The sequence below is a fragment of the Dasypus novemcinctus genome, chromosome 3 (genome assembly GCF_030445035.2).
Source record: "Dasypus novemcinctus isolate mDasNov1 chromosome 3, mDasNov1.1.hap2, whole genome shotgun sequence".
NCBI classification, from domain to species: Eukaryota; Metazoa; Chordata; class Mammalia; order Cingulata; family Dasypodidae; genus Dasypus; species Dasypus novemcinctus.
The window spans coordinates 147329198-147347302 of record NC_080675.1 but is presented as its reverse complement, the minus strand read 5'-3'; the positions used below and the strand labels follow the sequence as shown (position 1 = coordinate 147347302).

The 18105-nt window shown below is 46.4% G+C and overlaps 1 protein-coding gene across 1 annotated transcript in view; it reads left to right on the top strand.

Moving 5' to 3' along the window:
* The first annotated feature begins 8074 nt into the window (after positions 1-8074).
* The window catches only part of CELF6 (CUGBP Elav-like family member 6), a 34515-nt gene continuing 24484 nt past the window's right edge, over positions 8075-18105 (top strand). The window contains exons 1-2 of the mRNA XM_058294457.2: positions 8075-8358; positions 12113-12195. Coding sequence (XP_058150440.1) covers positions 8097-8358; positions 12113-12195 — 345 coding nt within the window. The 5' untranslated portion in view covers positions 8075-8096. The remainder of the gene's footprint in view (positions 8359-12112; positions 12196-18105) is intronic.

Genomic DNA, 18105 nt, shown 5'->3' with positions numbered 1-18105 from the left:
TAGCTCCGGGAACTGATCCTGGGACCTTCTGGAGTGGGAGAGAGGCGATCATTCTCTTGCGCCACCTCAGCTCCCTGTTCTGCTACGTCTCTTATTGTCTCTTCTCTGTGTCTCTTGTTGCATCATCTTGCTACGCCAGCTCTCTGCGTCGGCCAGCACTCCCATGTGGGCGGCATTCCCACACAGAGTAGCAGTCCCACATGGGCCAGCACTCCTCCTGGGCCAGTTTGCTGTTTGGGCCAGCATGTCTTCACCAGGAGGCCTGGTCCTCAAACCCTGGACCTCCTATATAGCAGACAGGAGCCCAATTGCTTGAGCCACATCCATTTCCCAATAATTGCCTTTTAATGGGAGAGTTTAATTGACTTATATTTAATGTAATTACTGATAAATCAGGATTTGTGTAATTTTCTATTTTTTCTATATGTCTTTCATTTTTTTATTCCTCCAGTATTCCATTACTGCTGTACTTGTGTTAAATAGCTATTTTCCATTGTGTCGTTTAGTTCTATTGTTGTTTTTTACTTTATATTTTTTAGTTGTTTTCTTAGTGTTGCCCTGGGTATTGCAATTAACATCTAAATTTGTAACAATCTACTTCCAATTAATACCTGCTTTACTTCAATTAGATACAAAACTTTGCTCCTCCATACCACCATTCCCTCCCCCTTCCTTCATAATTATCATACAAATTATATCTTTATGCATTGTGTGTCCATCAACACAAGCATAATTATTCCTTTGTGTCTTTTAACTCAGAGAGGAGAAAAAAATTGTTACAAACCAAAAATACATTTTTTCTGTTTTTTATATTTACCTTTGTAGTTACCTTTACCAGTGATCTTTATTTCTTCATTTAAGCTCAGATTATTGTTTTGTGTCCTTTAATTTAAACTTGAACAACTCCCTTTATCATTTCTTATAGGACAGTTTTACTGGCACTGAACTTCCTCAGCTTTTTTAAATCTGAAAATGCCTTAATTTCTCCTTCATTCTTTTTTTTTTTTAAGATTTATTTTATTTCTTTCTTTCTTCCCACCTGCTTGTTATTTGCATTTGCTGTCTGTTTGTTATGTGCTGGTCTTTTTTTAGGAAGCATCAGGAACCAAACCTGGGTCCTTCAATGTGGGAGAGAGGCACCTAATTGTTTGAGCCACCTCTGCTCCCTGCTTTGTTGTGTCTCTCATGTATTCCTCTGTGTGTCTCTTGTTGCATCAGCTCACCATGCCAGCCCACCACGTTGGCTCGCTGTCTTGCTCATCTTCTCTAGGAGGCACTGGGAACCAAACCAGGACATCCCATGTGGTAGGCAGAAGCTCAATCACTTGAACCACATCCATTTCACTCTCCTTCATTCCTGAAGGATAGCTTTGCCAGATGTGGAATTTTCTTGTTTGATGGTTTTTTGTTTGTTTTTTGGTATATTTTTATTTTATTTTTTTAGGTATTGGGGGCTGGGGATTGAACCCAGGGCCTGGTATGTGGGAAGCTGGTGCTCAACCAGTGAACCACATCAGCTCCCCTGAGTTGTTTTTTTGTTTTGTTTTGCTTGTTGTTGTTTAGGTGCACCAGGAACTGAACCTGGGACTTCTCATGTGGGAAGCAGGCACTCAGTCACTTGAGCCACATCCACCCCAGAACTGTTCTTTTCAGTCATCTCACCACTTTATGGCCTCCATTGTTTTGATGAGAAATCAGGTGTTTGTCTTGTTGAAGATTCCTTATATGTAATGAGTCACTTCTCTCTTGCTGCTTTCATGACACTCTCTTTGTTCTGGGCTTTCAAAATTGGGTTTATTAGTTATCTAGTTTGGATTTCTTTGACTTTATACTATTTGGAGTACATTGCGATTCTTCAATGTGTAAGTCAATGTTTTTCATCAAAATTGGGAAGTTTTCAGCCATTATTTCCTATTTTTTTCATATAAACTTTACTTTTGAAGAAGTTTTAGATTACAGAAAAGTTACATTGAAAGCATTATTTGGGAAGTGGACTTGGCCCAGTGGTTAGGGCGTCCGCCTACCACATGGGAGGTCCGCAGTTCAAACCCCGGGCCTCCTTGACCTGTGTGGAGCTGGCCCATGCACAGTGCTGATGAGCGCAAAGAATGCCATGCCACGCAGGGGTGTCCCCGCGTAGGGAAGCCCCACGTGCAAGGAGGGCACCCCGTAAGGAGAACCGCCTAGTGCGAAAAAAGTGCAGCCTGCCCAAGAATGGTGCTGCACACACTGAGACCTGACACAACCAGATGACACAACAGAAAGAAACACAGATTCCCGGTGCTGCTGATAAGGATAGAAGTGGTCTCAGAAGAACACACAGAGAATGGACACAGAGAGCAGACAACTGAGGAGGGGGGGGCGAAGGGGAGAGAAATAAATAAAAAATAAATCTTAAAAAAAAGGTCTTAGTCTCAAAAGTTGAGTGCAGGATACAAGGGGCAGGAGGGAGAGGGTATTATTGCTTAATGGGTACAAAGTTTTTATTTGAGGTGATGGAAACATTTTGGTAATAGATGATGGTGATAGTAGCACAACATTGTGAATGTAATTAATATCACTGAACTGTAATTTGAAAGTGGTTAAAACGGGAAAATTCTATGTTGCATATATGTTACCACAAGTAAAAAAAAAAAGTCTTTGTCCAATGTCTGAGATTCCTTAGGGCCAGCTTCTCTTGAATGCTTTTATTCCTGAGTATGGGCCATATTTTCTTGTTTCTCTGCATATCTTATATATATTTTTTTCATCAGAAATGACATTTTCAATAATATGCTGTGGCAACTCTAGGAATCAGATTCTCTCCCATCCTTAGGACTTCTTGTTATTACTATTTGTTTTATTGTAGTTCTGTTCTTTGGTAACTTCCTTTATCTAATTCTTTATAGATTGTATTCTTTATCATGTATACCCAATGAAGTCACTGCTTGGTTAACTTAGTGGTTAACTAATTGTGTAACAGAAATTTCCTTAACTGGCTGAAGCCAATAAGCTATGGGGCTCTTTGTGCTTGTTGGGGCATCCTTTTAACAACCAAACAAGCTTTTTACAACTCTGCCTTAGTCTTCACTTCCTGCTTGTACAGAGGCTCAAAGCCAGTCAAAGGTGAGAGTTTAGGGCCTTCGCAGTTATTTCCTAAACAGGCATATAGCCCCACTCCAAGAGATTTTTGTTTTGATATGCAAGGGGGTAAAAAGTTTATTAATAAACAAGAAAAGAGATAAGTACACAATCTGAGACTTGGATTGCAGGCATGCTACAGGATAAGCATGTGTGGGGGGCCCCAGGTTAGGCCTTTTAAGACCTTTCCTCCTCCCCCTTCCTAATGTTGGGGAGGACCCCCTACTGTTTGCTCTTCTGATTCAACCTCAGTGATTTTAATGTGAAACTAAGTTTGATAACTACTTTTCTAAAGAATGAAATTCAGATAAAAGAAAATAATCCTATAAGAAAGACAAGTTATAAGAATTAGATTTTTTTTAAAAAACTTTGCTCCTCCATACCTCTGCTCCCTCCCCACTTCTTCATACTATTATCATCATGTGGTAAAAAATGAAAGAAAGCAATACATAGGTCATTCTTTTTTTAAAAGATTTATTTATTTATTTCTCTCCCCCCCCCCCCCGCCCCGCCCCAGTTGTCTGTTCTCTGTGTCTATTTGCTGCGTGCTCTTCTTTGTCTACCTCTGCTGTTGTCAGGGGCACGGGAATCTGTTTCTTTTTGTTGTGTCATCTTGTTGTGTCAGTTCTCCATGTGTGCGGCGCCATTCTCAGGCAGGCTGCACTTTCTTTCACGCTGGGCGGCTCTCCCTAGGGGGCGCACTCCTTGCGCGTGGGGCTCCCCTATGCAGGGGACACCCCTGCGTGGCAGGGCACTCCTTGCACGCATCAGCACTGTGCATGGGCCAGCTCCACACGGGCCAAGGAGGCCCATGTGGTAGATGGACGCCCTAACCACTGGGCCAAGTCCACTTCCCACATAGGTCATTCTTAATAAACAGGATTATATAAAATATTAACAATAATGCCCAATTTGGGACAAAAACACGAAACAGAACTCCCCCAAACTAGATAAAACACTGTATAAGAGAGATGGTAAGTTGAGTCAAAATATTCAAAATTCTTCCATGGTCTGAGAGAAAGGTAGAGATATTGAGTAAAGTTAGATGTTAAGAGTGCAAGTTGGGAAGCGGACTTGGCCCAGTGGTTAGGGCATCTGTCTACCACATGGGAGGTCTGTGATTCAAACCTCAGGCCTCCTTGACCTGTGTGGAGGTGACCCACGCTCAGTGCTGAAGCACGCAAGGATTGCCGTGCCACTCAGGGTTGTCCCCGTGTAGGGGAGCCCCACGTGAAAGGAGTGCACCCCGTAAGGAGAGCCGCCGGCATGAAAGAAAGTGCAGCCTGCCCGAGAATGGCACCTCCCACATGGAGAACTGACACAACAAGATGACGCAACAAAAAGAAACACAGATTCCCATGCAGCTGACAACAGAAGTGGAGAAAGAAGAAGACGCAGCAAATAGACACAGAGAACAGACAACCGGGGGCGGGGGGGTGGGGGGAAGGAGAGAGAAATAAATAAATAAATCTTAAAAAAAAAAAAGTTCAGCCTGCCCAGGAATGGCACCGTACACACGGAGAGCTGACGCAGCAAGATGATGCAACAAAAAGAAACACAGATTCCTGTGCCACTGACAACAACAGAAGTGAACAAAGAACACACAGCAAATAGAGACAGAGAACAGACAACTGGGGCAGGGGGGTGGGAGGGGAGAAGGGGAGAGAAATAAATAAATAAATCTAAAAAAAAAAAGAGTGCATGTTAAGATTTTCAAGGGTAACCACTAGAAGAGGGGTCAATAAACTATGGCTCATGGATCAAAACCTACAGCTGCCTATTTCTTAAGTAAGAAGTTTTTGGATGTATGTAACCTAGACACATCCATTCCTTTACATATCTTATATGTCTGATTTCATGCTACAATGGCAGAGTTGAATAAATGAGACAGGCTTCCACCCTTGTCCAGTTGTAACAAGATGTCATTTCCCACCCCATCCCTGAGGTGGCATCAGAAAAGATAGATGAACTGGTAAACAAAATGTGGTATATTCATACAATTGAATATTATTCAGCCATAAAAAGGAATGAAGTTCTGGTACAATATGGATAAACCTTGATGATAGCATTTTGCGTGAAATAAGCCAGACCAAAAAGGAAAATATTATATGATTCCACCTATAGAAAATACCTAGAATATGTAAATTCAAAGAGACAGAAAGTAGATTTGCAGGGAAGTTGGGGGAGAAGTTGGGGGAGTTAATGCTTCATGGGTACAGAATTTCTTTTTGGGGTGATGGAAAACTTTTGGTAATGGATGGGAATATTGGTAGTAAAATATTGTGAATATAATTAGTGCCACTGAAATATGCACTTGAAACTGATTAAAAAGGAAAATTTTTGGTTGTATATATATAATCACAATAAAATAAAAATAAAAATGTTATGTATGTAACTACAAAAAAAAACTAAATAAAAAGATAGTGGAGGGAAGTGGATTTGGCTTAACTGATAGAGCATCTGCCTACCATATAGGAGGTCCAGGGTTCAAACGCAGGGCCTTCTGACCCATGTGGAGCTGGCCCCACGGCTCAGTGCTGATGTGCGCAAGGAGTGCTGTGCCTCGCAGAGGTGTCCCCCACGCAGGGGAGCCCCATGCGCAAGGAGTGCACCCTGCAAGAAGAGCCACCCTGCGTGATGAAAGCGCAGCCTGCCCAGAAGCGCCACACACAGAGAGAGTTGACCCAGCAAGATGATACAACAAAGAGACACAGATTCCCAGTGCTGCTGACAAAATGCAAGTGGACACAAAAGAACACACAGCGAATGGACACAGAGAGCAGACTACATTGGGGAGGGAGGGGGAGAAGAGGGAGAGAAATAAATATAAAAAAAATAAATAAATCTTAAAAAAAAGAGATAATGGGTTAGCAAACAGCTGAGATGGGTCACTCCCCCCCCCAAATATTAAAACAATATAATTATGATGGTAGCACAACATCATAAATATAATTAGCAGCACTGAATTACATAGCTGAATGTAGTTGAAAGGGGAAGTTTTAGGTTGCAAATGTATTCAATAAAAATTTTAAAAAACATAGGACTGTACAACACGAACAGTGAAAACTATTGAAATGAGGTATTTTATTTTTTAAAGATTTATTTATTTATTTATTTCTCTCCCCTTCCCCCCCGCAACCCCCAACTCCAGTTGTCTGTTTTCTGTGTCTATTTGCTGCTGCTGCTTCTTTGTCCACTTCTGTGTGACAGCTCTCCATGTGTGCGGCCCCATTCCTGGGCAGGTTGCACTTTCTTTCTCGCTGGGCGGCTCTCCTTACAGGGCACACTCCTTGCGCATGGGGCTCCCCTACGCGGGGGGACACCCCTGCGTGGCAGGGTACTCCTTGCGCGCATCAGCACTGCGCATGGGCCAGCTCCACATGGGCCAAGGAGGCCCGGGGTTTGAATTGTGGACCTCCCATGTGGTAGACAGACGCTCTAACCACTGGGCCAAGTCTGCTGCCAAATGATGTATTTTAGTTAATAGTTATAATTATAAAAATGTTTCTTCCTGACTTGTAACCAACGTACCATATTAATTCAAGGTGTTAGTAATAGGGTGGTGTATGGAACCTGTATTTTGTGCATGATTTTTCTATAATTAAAAAAAGACAATGTAATTAGAAACTTTACTGTAGGAAGATAAGAAAAAAGTTTTATAGAATAAATTTATGAATTTTTTTATTACCCCTCCATCCAAACTTTGCTGGCACATCAAGGAAATATCCAGATTTGTGTGAGAATAATAAAACTCAGTCATCTTGATATTTTACCAACTTTCAGTCATATAAAAAACCTAGCTATATGTATATTTTTCATTTTTGTTATGTTGACCGTGCATTTGTAAAAAAAAGAACATTTTATTTAACAAACTCTTTTATTTTTAACTTTTACATATTTAGACACATGGTGTGTGTATTTCCATTTCTACCCTTGCCTTGATCCCAGCAAACGTTAGGAGCGGGCCTAGCCCTAACCTTGAGCCTCAGCTTCCTTTTCCGGAAGAGGTGGCTAATACTCCTGAACTCACAGAATTGGAATTTACCAGTCACCTGGTTCAAAACGGGTGCGGAGTAAATATTGTTAATGTAAGTTCCCGCCCTCTTCTGGGGAGGAATCAGTGTTCAACGAGTGTTTTGTTTTTCATTCTTTTTCTATCATCTATTTATTTACTTCTTCATTATTTAGGCTACAGGAGAGAATAACATGCTTGAGGCTCAAGAGTGAGGAAGTGGCTGAAGGCACGAGAGGTCCGTAACGGAGCGGTGTGGACGCGGCTTCGGGGGACTGGCTTTGGTAGTGGGGATGGAGGAAAGGAATCCCCACCCACCCCCGCAGGAAACGCGCCCGTGATTGGAGGTGTGTGTGCCTGCGTGTGTGCCCGTGTGTGCATGCGAGCGGGGAGGGGGTCAGCTCCGACTCCCGCAGACGCCACCGCACATGACGAAGCTCCTTCCCCTTGGGTCCGAGGCGCACACGCGCGATCCACGGCCACGCCCGCACACACACCACAAACACCGGGCCCCCGAGGGTCGGGTTGCCATGGCGAGCAGAGCGCGTGAGCCCGGGCCCCTCCCGTCCCGGGCCGAGCCCGGCCACCTCCAGCTCTGATTGGCCGCTGCTTCCTTATTATGCAAATCATTTGCGTAGACTCGGAGGGCAGCTGCCTGACGTCACCAAGCACCGGGGCTGGCGCGAGGGGCTCGGCTCCGGGAGAGCTCCGGCGGGAGGCCAGAGAGCTCCCGGCTGGGACCCCACGCCAGACCCCAGCGCCCCACTGCCCCGGCCCGCCCCGCCCCCCGCCCCGCCCCTTCCCAGCCCGCCCCACCCCCTCTACGCCCCTCCACCTGGGCCCCGCCCCCGGGGCCCCCCCACCCGCGCTGCCCGGGCCCCGCCCCCTTTCCCCTGGCCCAGGGAGGGGACGGCGGGACCGGCGGGAGCGGCGGGACCGGCGGGAGGCTGGACCGGGCGGGGACATGGCCGCGGCGCCGGGAGGGTCTGCACCGCCCGTCGGCCCCGGCCCGCGCCTGGGTTTCAGCACCGCGGACAGCGGCGTCGGCATGAGCGCGCTGAACCCGGGTCCCGCCGTGCCCATGAAGGACCACGACGCCATCAAGCTCTTCGTGGGGCAGATCCCGCGGGGCTTGGACGAGCAGGACCTCAAGCCGCTGTTCGAGGAGTTCGGCCGCATCTACGAGCTGACGGTACTGAAGGACCGGCTCACCGGCCTCCACAAAGGTGCGCGGGGTCAGCCCAGCCCAGCCCTGCCCAGCCCCAATCGCATTAGAGTGCGGCCCGGCCCAAACCCCAGCCCCAGCCGCAGCCCGGGTCCTAGCCCTGCTAGAGCCAGTCTAATACCACTCCAGTACCAGCCCGTCTCAGCCCGGCCCCGGCCCCAGGTCACAGAGCCCCAGCCGAGAATGTTCTGACATCCTCTCTCTGGTAATCACTCCCGTCTCCTAACATCTTCACTTTAACCTCCAACTCCATACTGTTAGCCTTTCACACCCCACAGTCCCTGCCTTTCAGCTGGACCTCTCCTCCACCCTCCCATTACATATCCCAAATTCTGGAATTTGGAAACTTATTCCACCTTCTTGATTTCTAATATACTCAATCTCCCATCTAAGGAATGGATTCAAGCATTCCTTACCCCTCGACCCCAATTTGGTGCAACTCCACTCAGGCCTAACCATCCTCACTTGTGCGTTGGACTTGTACCCCTCATTCTGGCCTCCAAGTCCAGCCAACTCCCAGAGCCTTCTTTTGATTCTCAGACTGCCAACCTAAAACCCAGAGACTCAAACTCTCACTCTCTTCAGAACACAGACCTGGCTAATTCACAAAGTCCAACTCCCCTCCCAGGAGACCCTCAGCTCCAAATGCCCCCCTCCCATACTCAACAATAACCCCAATATCTCTTACCCTTTGCCAGAATCCCAAGTCTCCACCTCTTCCAATTTGAGTCTAGAACCCTGACCTCAGCTTGGAACTCTTACCACCCTTTTCCCCCTTATCTCAGGCTTTCTCTCAGCTGAACCCACACTTCTTTCATCCTCTAATCCCTCCACTGCTGTGTCTCTTCTTCACTCTTTCCCATTTGCCTTATGGCCCCCTGTTTTCCCTCTCTCACTGGTCTTGGGTAAGAGCACCCTCAGGATTGGTCAGGTGGAAAAGGCAGCAGGGTGTCTTCTCCCTGCCCTAACTAGAGAGACAGAGTCGCCACAACCCTGTCCAGCCACACCCCTTTCTCCCTGTAGAGAGAGGGAGGAGGCTTGTTTACATGCAGAAAAGTCTGTCCAAGCTGGGCTGGAGTTAAAAGCCAGAATCACAGTCGTGAGGAAGTGTAGTGCTATACACGGGCAGGGCAAGGCAACATGATTTGAGGAGAAATGCCTTTATTCCCCACCCCTACCCATGGTGTGGTTTCAGAGTTTTGGGGGAGAGTCACCAATTATCTTCCAAGATCTTCCAAAGAGAGAAGTGGTAAGCCCTAGGTCACAGATTAAGGTGCACTCCTAAGGGCTGGGAGCTGGAATCATGCTGCCACCTCTTTTCAACTCTTAAGGGGTTCCTAGGCACACTAATGTAGGAATGTGGAGAGATACTCATAGAAAGACTGGAACCAGTCAGGTCAAAGTGCATCTCCCACTCTTTGAGGGGTTTATTCTAAAAAGGGGGCATAACAGGATAAGACCAATACCATCCAGATTCCTTCTAATGCAGTCTGCCTGCCTGACTTTCTGTCTATCCACTTCTCTACAGCAACTTATTTTTCTAGACATCTATTTCAAATTGTAAGTACAAACTAATCTTTTGTTAATCCTTCTGGGCCATCTGTACAATAAGGAAAGCGTATAGAATACCTTTAATTCTCATTTTTCTTATGCAAACCCTATCACAATTTCTGAACTATTCCTTCATATTCTCTCTCTTTTTCTCCATTTAGCTCTAACTCTCCTTGTTATTTCATTTTTCTGTCCCTCAAGCCACACTTCTCTGTCATCTCATTCCTCTAGTCTTCTACCCCCTATCCCGGGTAGTCCACACAGGACTTCTTTAGGCAGAAACTGGGCCCCCTGAACCTTTCACACAGGCCCCCACTCCCGCCCAGTTCTGATGTCAGCTGATATAGCTTGATGGCAGAAGGTGGAAAAGGGATGTAAGCCAAATCAGGCATTTGGTGTTTTATCCCCAAACCAATCCTCAGTTGCCCAAGGCAACGATCACCTGTTTCTTTCAAGATGATTGGAGAGGGTCCCTCAGTCAATACCATCCCCACCCTGTCCCCAGCAACAGTGACATCTCAAAGCCAGAGTCACTCATTTTCCTTTCGATGACTGGGTACCAAGGGAGACAGACAGTTCTTTGAAAACAACCCCAGCTTGAGAGGGGATTCCTAAATCCTGCCCTGCCACTGATACACTCTGTGGGTTTCAGTTTCCCTTTTGATCTAAGAGACTGGCTCAAGAGTTCTCTAAGGTCCATTTAACTCAGTGAATGTCAGACATCCACCCACCTTAACAGAGCAGCCACATAGAAGACACCTTCAAAATATTCTAATTTACCTTTCTAATCTGCTGAGGCTTAAGTGGAAAACTGTAGTAAGCCTGCAATAACTCTCCACACCCACTATTTCTTCCTTCAATCCTCCCTCCTGCATTTGGAAATTTCTTTCTTAAAACATATATCTTATCTTGTCACACACCTGCTTAAAACCCCTTGGTGGCCCTCCCTTGCTCCTAAGAAGAAGTTCAAAAGTCTCCAAGGCCATATGCCATCTGACCCCTATACACCTCACAATCACTGTGCTTCCACCCCACCAAACTCCAACCACACCGATGTTCTACCCATTTCTCCAATACTCAAAATTCTTTCTTGATTCAGAGACTTCACACATGCTACTCCCTCTGTCTGAAATACTCATCCACCCTTCTCTTCACCTGGATTGCCTCATTTGTTCTTCAGAGCTCAGTGGCCTCTCTGAAACAATCCTGTAGACTCAATTAGGTGCCTCCCATGATACATCACATAATCCCCATGAAGGCATGGAATATATCTCTTTTACTGCCACTCTACCCCCAAGCCCATCCTAATTCCCCACTGTAATAGGTATTCAATAATTATTTTCTAGTAAATCATTCCAGAAGGAAGAGTCTTTGCTCAGTGACTGTTGGAAAGGAAGCAATACCCCACTTCAATGCCCTGTATCAGGCTACAGGTTCTGAGACCGAGCTCTTTAGCTCACTCTGGATGCTTTCTCTGCCCCATATCTTCTGTTTCTTTTAATGGACTCAGATTTGGGGGACAGTAACCCTTTAAGAAACACTATCTTTAAGCCCTGGGAGGGGGCGGGGAGATGAGGGATCAGTCTCCTTGGACAGGATTAAGGGATCTTTGGAAACACCCACCAACAGGAAGCTCTTAAACTAGCCTGTCTTCTAAGCCTCAAATTAATTCATTCCCCATCTCCAAACTTGAAGGAGGGACATATTGGGAAGTCACTTGGCCCTAACCCTTCTCCTTCTCTTTTGCCTCCTCTTATTTGATGAGGGATGTAAGCCGAATCAGGTGTTTGGTGGGTTGAGAAAGAATTGAGGCTGATCCTGGGAGACTCAGTGAGTATCAATTCAAAAAGGGAGGGGGAAGTTGGAGCTAACGTTGAAGGCAAAGCCGCTTAGTAAGGTTTGAGCCAAAAGGACTTATGACTGGAGGGCGGGGTATGCGATTGTATGAGCATATGACTAGATGTGTGTACATATGTCCCCTGGACAGGAGACCAGAAACAAATGCAAGGGAGCCAGAAACTGGGGCACAGGTCCCCAGGCACATGCAGCCCCTCTGTTTAGAGAAGGTAGGAGGCAGAGAAGATCTTTCAGTAGCGTCCTTGCTTAAAGCAGAGTGCCTTGTGTTTGTCAACTTAATGGGGTCTCTCCAGGCAAAATATTTGGGGTTTTCAGGAAACCTCCTGAGCCAGCCTCTTCCTCCCCAGGCTGTGCCTTCCTCACCTACTGCGCCCGGGACTCTGCTCTCAAGGCCCAGAGTGCACTGCACGAGCAGAAGACCCTGCCAGGGGTAAGTCCACGAGGGTTGGGGGTGGGTGGGAATCACCTCAGGCTTGGGGGTATGCCTATGTGCATACCATGAGGGCTGGGCTGGGACCAGGAACCAGAAGTAGAGTCATCCCTCTAAAAGAGGGCTTAACTTGGCCCTGAATGGCTACAAGTTCTTTTATGGTTAGTTCTCTGGCTCAAAGAAACAAGCTCAGGACCCTTGACTAAGTGTTCCACCCCATCTTTTAGGAGAGGCATCAGTGTCACAGGCTAAACTAGAATTTCTCCACCTTGGCTAAAATTATGCCTTCAAGTATCATTTGTCACTGGTGTCAGCACGTATGTGGATACATGGGGTAGGGTCTCTGCTGGCTGGGATCCCATTTTCTCTTGTGCCAGAGTCCTTGATGTCACTTTCCTCTGGTCCTCTTCCTGTAATGGTTGTTATGGTTATTATTGCCTTCCCCCTCATACCCCCAAACACTTGGCTAAAGAGTGATTCTATGGTGAGGTAGGCTTGTATGTACCAATGGTATTTGGTCTGGTGATGGCTGTTTACTAATCATTGGGCAAAAAACAATTGGAGAGAGAAGTGGATATGGCTCAACAGATAGAACTTCCACCTACCACATAGGAGGTCCAGGGTTTGATACCCAGGGCCTCCTGGCCCATGTGGCAAGCTGGCCCACATGGAATGTCGCTGTGCAAAAAGAGTTTTGCTCCACACAGGGGTGCCCCCCACACAAGGAGTGCAGCCCAGTGCAGGAGGGCAGACCACCCAGGAGTGGAGCCGCCCACACGGAGAGTTTACGCAGCAAATTGACGCAACAGCAAAAGAAGAGACAGAGAATAGACAATATGAGACATAGTGAACTAGGGAGCTAAGGTTGAGCAAGAGAATGATCACCTCTCTCCCACTCAGGAAGGTCCCAGGATGGGTTTCTGGAGCCACGGAATGAGAATACAACAGACACAGAAGAACACACAGCAAATGGACACAGAGAGCAGACAACAGAGCAGGGGGCTGGAAGGGAACGGAGGGAGGAGAAATAAGGAAGGAAAAGAAAAGAAAAAAACAATTGGAGACCTATTGACCATAAAAGTGATGATCATTAGAATCTAGCATGGGTTTACCAAGAGAAAGCTGTACTACACCATCCTCATTTTCTCTTGTCCAAGCAGTGTGGTGTCTAGAGGACTATACAATGCCATGGGCAGGCAAAACCTGGAGGATTATGTCAATTCTAAACTTTATTTAAGATGGTGATTGGCATACTAGAAAATGACCAGGATGGAGTGGGGACATGAATTTATCATAAAATAATAGCTAGAATCCCAGCTGTGCCATTTACCAGTGCTGTTTTGTTTTGTTTTGTTTTTTTGTCTCTGCATACATTACTTAGCCTCTTGAGCTGCAATGTCCTCATCGATAAGGAGTTGGTACTAATACCTAGCTCAGTAGGCTATTGTGAGGATTAATCAAGACTTAAAGTGCCTGGCACAGAGAAAAAGCTCGATAAACACTATTTTAGGGTGGGGAAGACTACCTTTATATTCTCTTTTTTTTTTAAGATTTATTTTATTTATTTCTCCTCCTCTCCCCGTTCCTCCCATTCCTCCCATTGTCTGCTCTCTGTATGCATTCGTTGTGTGTTCTTCTGTGTCTGCTTGTATTCTCATTAGGCAGTTCTGGAAACTGAACGTGGGACCTTCCAGAGTGGGAGAGAGGCGATTACTCTCTTGTGCCACCTCAGCTCCCTGTTCTGCTACGTCTTCTTATTTTCTCTCCTCTGTGTCTCTTGTTGCATCATCTTGCCATGCCAGCTCTCCACGTCAGCTGGCACTCCAGCACGGGGCAACTTTCCCATGCTGGGCGGCATTCCCATGCAGGGTGGCATTCCTGTGTGGGGCTGCATTCCCATGTGAGCCAGCACTCTGCATGGGCCAGCTTGCCACATGGGCCAGCTTACCCTCACCAAGAGGCCCTGGGCATCAAACCCTGGACCTCCTATATGGAAGATGGGAGCCCAATTGGTTGAGCCACATTGGTTTCCCCTACCTTCATATTCTAAAGAGGGATTTGGTTTTCTATGGGTGACCCCAGAGGGCAGGATCAGGATCAGTGGGTATGAGCAATGGACACACTGATTTCTGCCCAGTGTGAAGAGGTCTCTGAATTGGAACTTTCCAGCAATGGAGGAGCTTTGACTGGAGCTCATGCAGCAGATCCTATAAAGGGAATATCAGATTCTAGGACCAATCCTAGTAACCGATGCAACTGAAGCCCCATTCTTAGGGACCCAGGGCCAAATAATACCAAAATTATCTTCCTTGCTAATTCTCTGTATGCAGACACTGAAATCAAATAGACCTGGTATGGAGCCAGACCCGACCACTCACTAGCTCTGTGACCTTGGGCAAATCTTCACCTTTAAATCTAAGTTTCTTCATCTGTAAAACTGAACTCATAGGGAAACTGACTTTGGCCCAGTGGTTAGGGCGTCCGTCTACCACATGGGAGGTCCGCGGTTCAAACCCCGGGCCTCCTTGACCCGTGTGGAGCTGGCCAGGCGCAGCACTGATGCGCGCAAGGAGTGCCGTGCCACGCAAGGGTGTCCCCCGCGTGGCCCCCACGCGCAAGGAGTGCGCCCGTGAGGAGAGCCGCCCAGCGTGAAAAAGAAAGAGCAGCCTGCCCAGAAATGGCGCCACCCACACTTCCCATGCCGCTGACGACAACAGAAGCGGACAAAGAAACAAGACGCAGCAAATAGACACCAAGAACAGACAACCAGAGGAGGGGGGGAAATTAAATAAATAAATAAATCTTTAAAAAAAAAAACAAAAAAAACTGAACTCATAGAGTGGTAATGATTAAATGAACTAAGTCATGCAAAATACAGAGCACAATTTTTGGCAGAAAATAAGCATTAAATATGGCTTAGCTGGTGGGAGTAGTAGCTGTAATAGTAAGAGCTGCTTTGTTAGTGGTAGTAGTCACTATTCATCCAACCATGTGAGCAAATGACTTCTGCTGCTAGAATTTAGAGTCAATGGGACAAACTGAAACATTCCATGTGAGACACAGCATTATTAAGATGCAAAGACAAAGGGAACAGGATGGGTGTAAAATGGGATTGGGGTGAAGGGATGGCACATGTGAGCATGGGCCAAGTTGGAAAGAAGATCCACAGTGGGCAGAGGTTGAAGAGGAAGCTTTGAATGCCAAGGTGAGGGGTTTGGACTTTATTTTGAAGGCAAATGGGAGGCACTAAAAAATTAAAATGAGATTTGGGAGAACAACACCTCTTCTTAACCAGCCACAGGTCTCCATAAGGTAAGGGGTACCTGAGAGCTCCATGAAGCTGAGGGTGCCTGAGATAAGGGCTGTGAAGCCCTAGAGTCTTGGGAGCAGTTCTGGAAGAGAAACGATGAGGAAACTGAGTCATAGAAATAAAATCAAGTGACTTGCCCAAGGTCATGTTACTACTAATAAGAAGATCTGGGCTTTGAGCCCAGGTAATCTGGCTCCAGAAACCACTTAATTAACCACTACACTGTTACCTGGGCCAAGCTCAGGCAGATACGGGTCTTAGGTCCTGGAGAGCACAATGACTGGATACACCTGCCCCGCCCTATCCCTTTCGTCTTCTGGCCCCTAACATGGCCTGGCTCCCTCTGGTCCTGCCAGAATTGGCCTCATTCAGCCTCCCCAGCTTAACAAAGTGAAAATTAATATTTAATTATTCTCCTAAATGAAAATCAATGGCTCTGTTGGCCAGCCCCAGCAATGTCTGTGCCATCAATCTTCCCTCTGGGTCTGCCAGGGGCAGTAGCAGCTTTAGTCACCTGGCCTCAGGCCCACCAGCACATAGGGAGGAGTATGCTCAGCTCTCCACTGGCATTGGGTCCTGGGCGCAGCTGCCATCTGCTGGAGAAACAGGGACAAGACTTCAATCTAGGCTCCTGCTGGAGTCAGACAGGTGTGTCACTGTGGGGCCAGGAAAGGCAGGCTGGGTTAACCCCAAAGAGAAAACCTGGGCCCCAAGGAGAAATTTTACAGAATCCACTGGACTGGGACTTCTTCTTGGCTCTTCTCCCCCTCCCCCTGCAATTTCTGTCACCTACCAAATCTTGACTCCCTACTCTGGAATTCCATTATACTTCAGTAGTCTTTCCTAACTAGTTCCCATCTCCTATTGCCTCTTGTACTTCTTTTAGCCTCACATTAGGCTCCAGAATTCACCTGAAGAGTCTGAAGTCCAACATCATCCCTACCTTCTGGAATTCAGCAGGTGCCCCCTTCCTTGTCTTTCTTCCTGCTCATGACCTCCTCCCTCTAGGGAAAGGAGACAGGCATAACCAAGAAGGTCCATGAATTTGCCTTTGTAAGTTGTGCCCTAGGCAAAACAGCTTGGAAGAGGCAGTGAATGGGGACCAAATTGCCTTGCTCTATTGGCCAAACCATGCATGTTATTGCAGGGCTCTGTCAACAGAGAGAAAGGGGCAGATTTCTGTAGGAGTGCTTTTTTGTAATTCACACAAAGGCACTGTCTGTGATAGCAGCCTCCCAAAGAATGAATCTGAGCTTTTACCTTCAATAAGCTTCATGCCAGATAAAACTCAATGCATCCCTTTGGTGGTTTATATCTGGGCATGCAAGAGGCATTATTGGTGGGGAGGGAAACCCTCAGAGAGGAAATGCTATCTCAGCTGAATCATGATTATATTTCATCATATCTGAGGGTCTAGAAACCCTGAAGCCGAAGATCACTTCTGGAATTCTGAGGCAAGTGTGAGAATGGGCAGGGAAGGTGTCCAGTAAAGATGGCTAGGGCTCCACATGAGTGGAAACTATCATACAAGCTGGACGTCAAGAGAGGCAGGATTTATAAGACTTGATATCAGTCTTGGAAGCTGGGGCTTTATCCAGAGACTTGCAATGGAAAACCATGGGTGGGTTTTAAGCAGGGAAGAGAAAAGGACTGGTTTAAAAAGACCACTCTGGCTACAATTAAATGGTGGGTTTGAAAGGAAATAACACTGAAGCAGACTGACTTTAGGACACCCGTGAGAGAGGGCAAGTGAATGATGAGGTAGGCATGAGTTGGGGAAAGGGAAAGAATGGACTTGAGAGCTATGTAGAATATCTATAAAGATTATAGAACCAATAGGACTTGGTGGTGGATTGAATTAGAGTTGAAGGGTGAAGCAGAACAAAGTGCTGAAAGTTGATAAGTTGGCTTTTTCTCTGCTACACTCTTCTTCCCATCCCATGATACCTCTCCCGGACCCACCAATGGTCCCATATTTGAAAGAGTTTTAGTTACTTGGCTGCTAAAACAAATACCATACAGTGAGTTGGCTTTAAAAATATCAAGAACTTATTGGCTCATGGTTTTGGGGTCAGGAGAAGTACAAAATTGAGGTGTCAGGAAAAGTGATGCTTTTTTCCAGGAGACTGGCTTTTTGGAGCTGGCTGCTGGCAACCTTTGGTCCTTGGTTTTTCTGTCACATGGCAATGCATATGTGACATGGCGTCTCCTGGCTTCTCTCTCTGTCTGACTTTCACTCTGCCTAGAAAGGACTCCAGTAATCTGGATTAAAGCCCAACCTGATTCAGGGAACCCACACCCTAACTGAAATAACATGGTGAAGAGATCTTCTGTATAGTGAGTCCACACCTGCCAGAATGTAGACCAAGATCAAGGACATGTCCATGGGGTACACAATTCAACCCACCATAGGGAGGTTCTGATAAAAACTTCTCAGTGGGGGAAAGGGGCTGAGGTTATGAGTGCTAAGTGAGGGGAATGGTTAGCATAAGAGAAGAAGAGTCTAAAGAGAGCACTGCTGAGCCCAAAGGTAGGAAGTACTGATGGAGATGCAAGAATTTTAGACAAGCAGGGAGTAGAGGACATTTATTGCTTTTTCT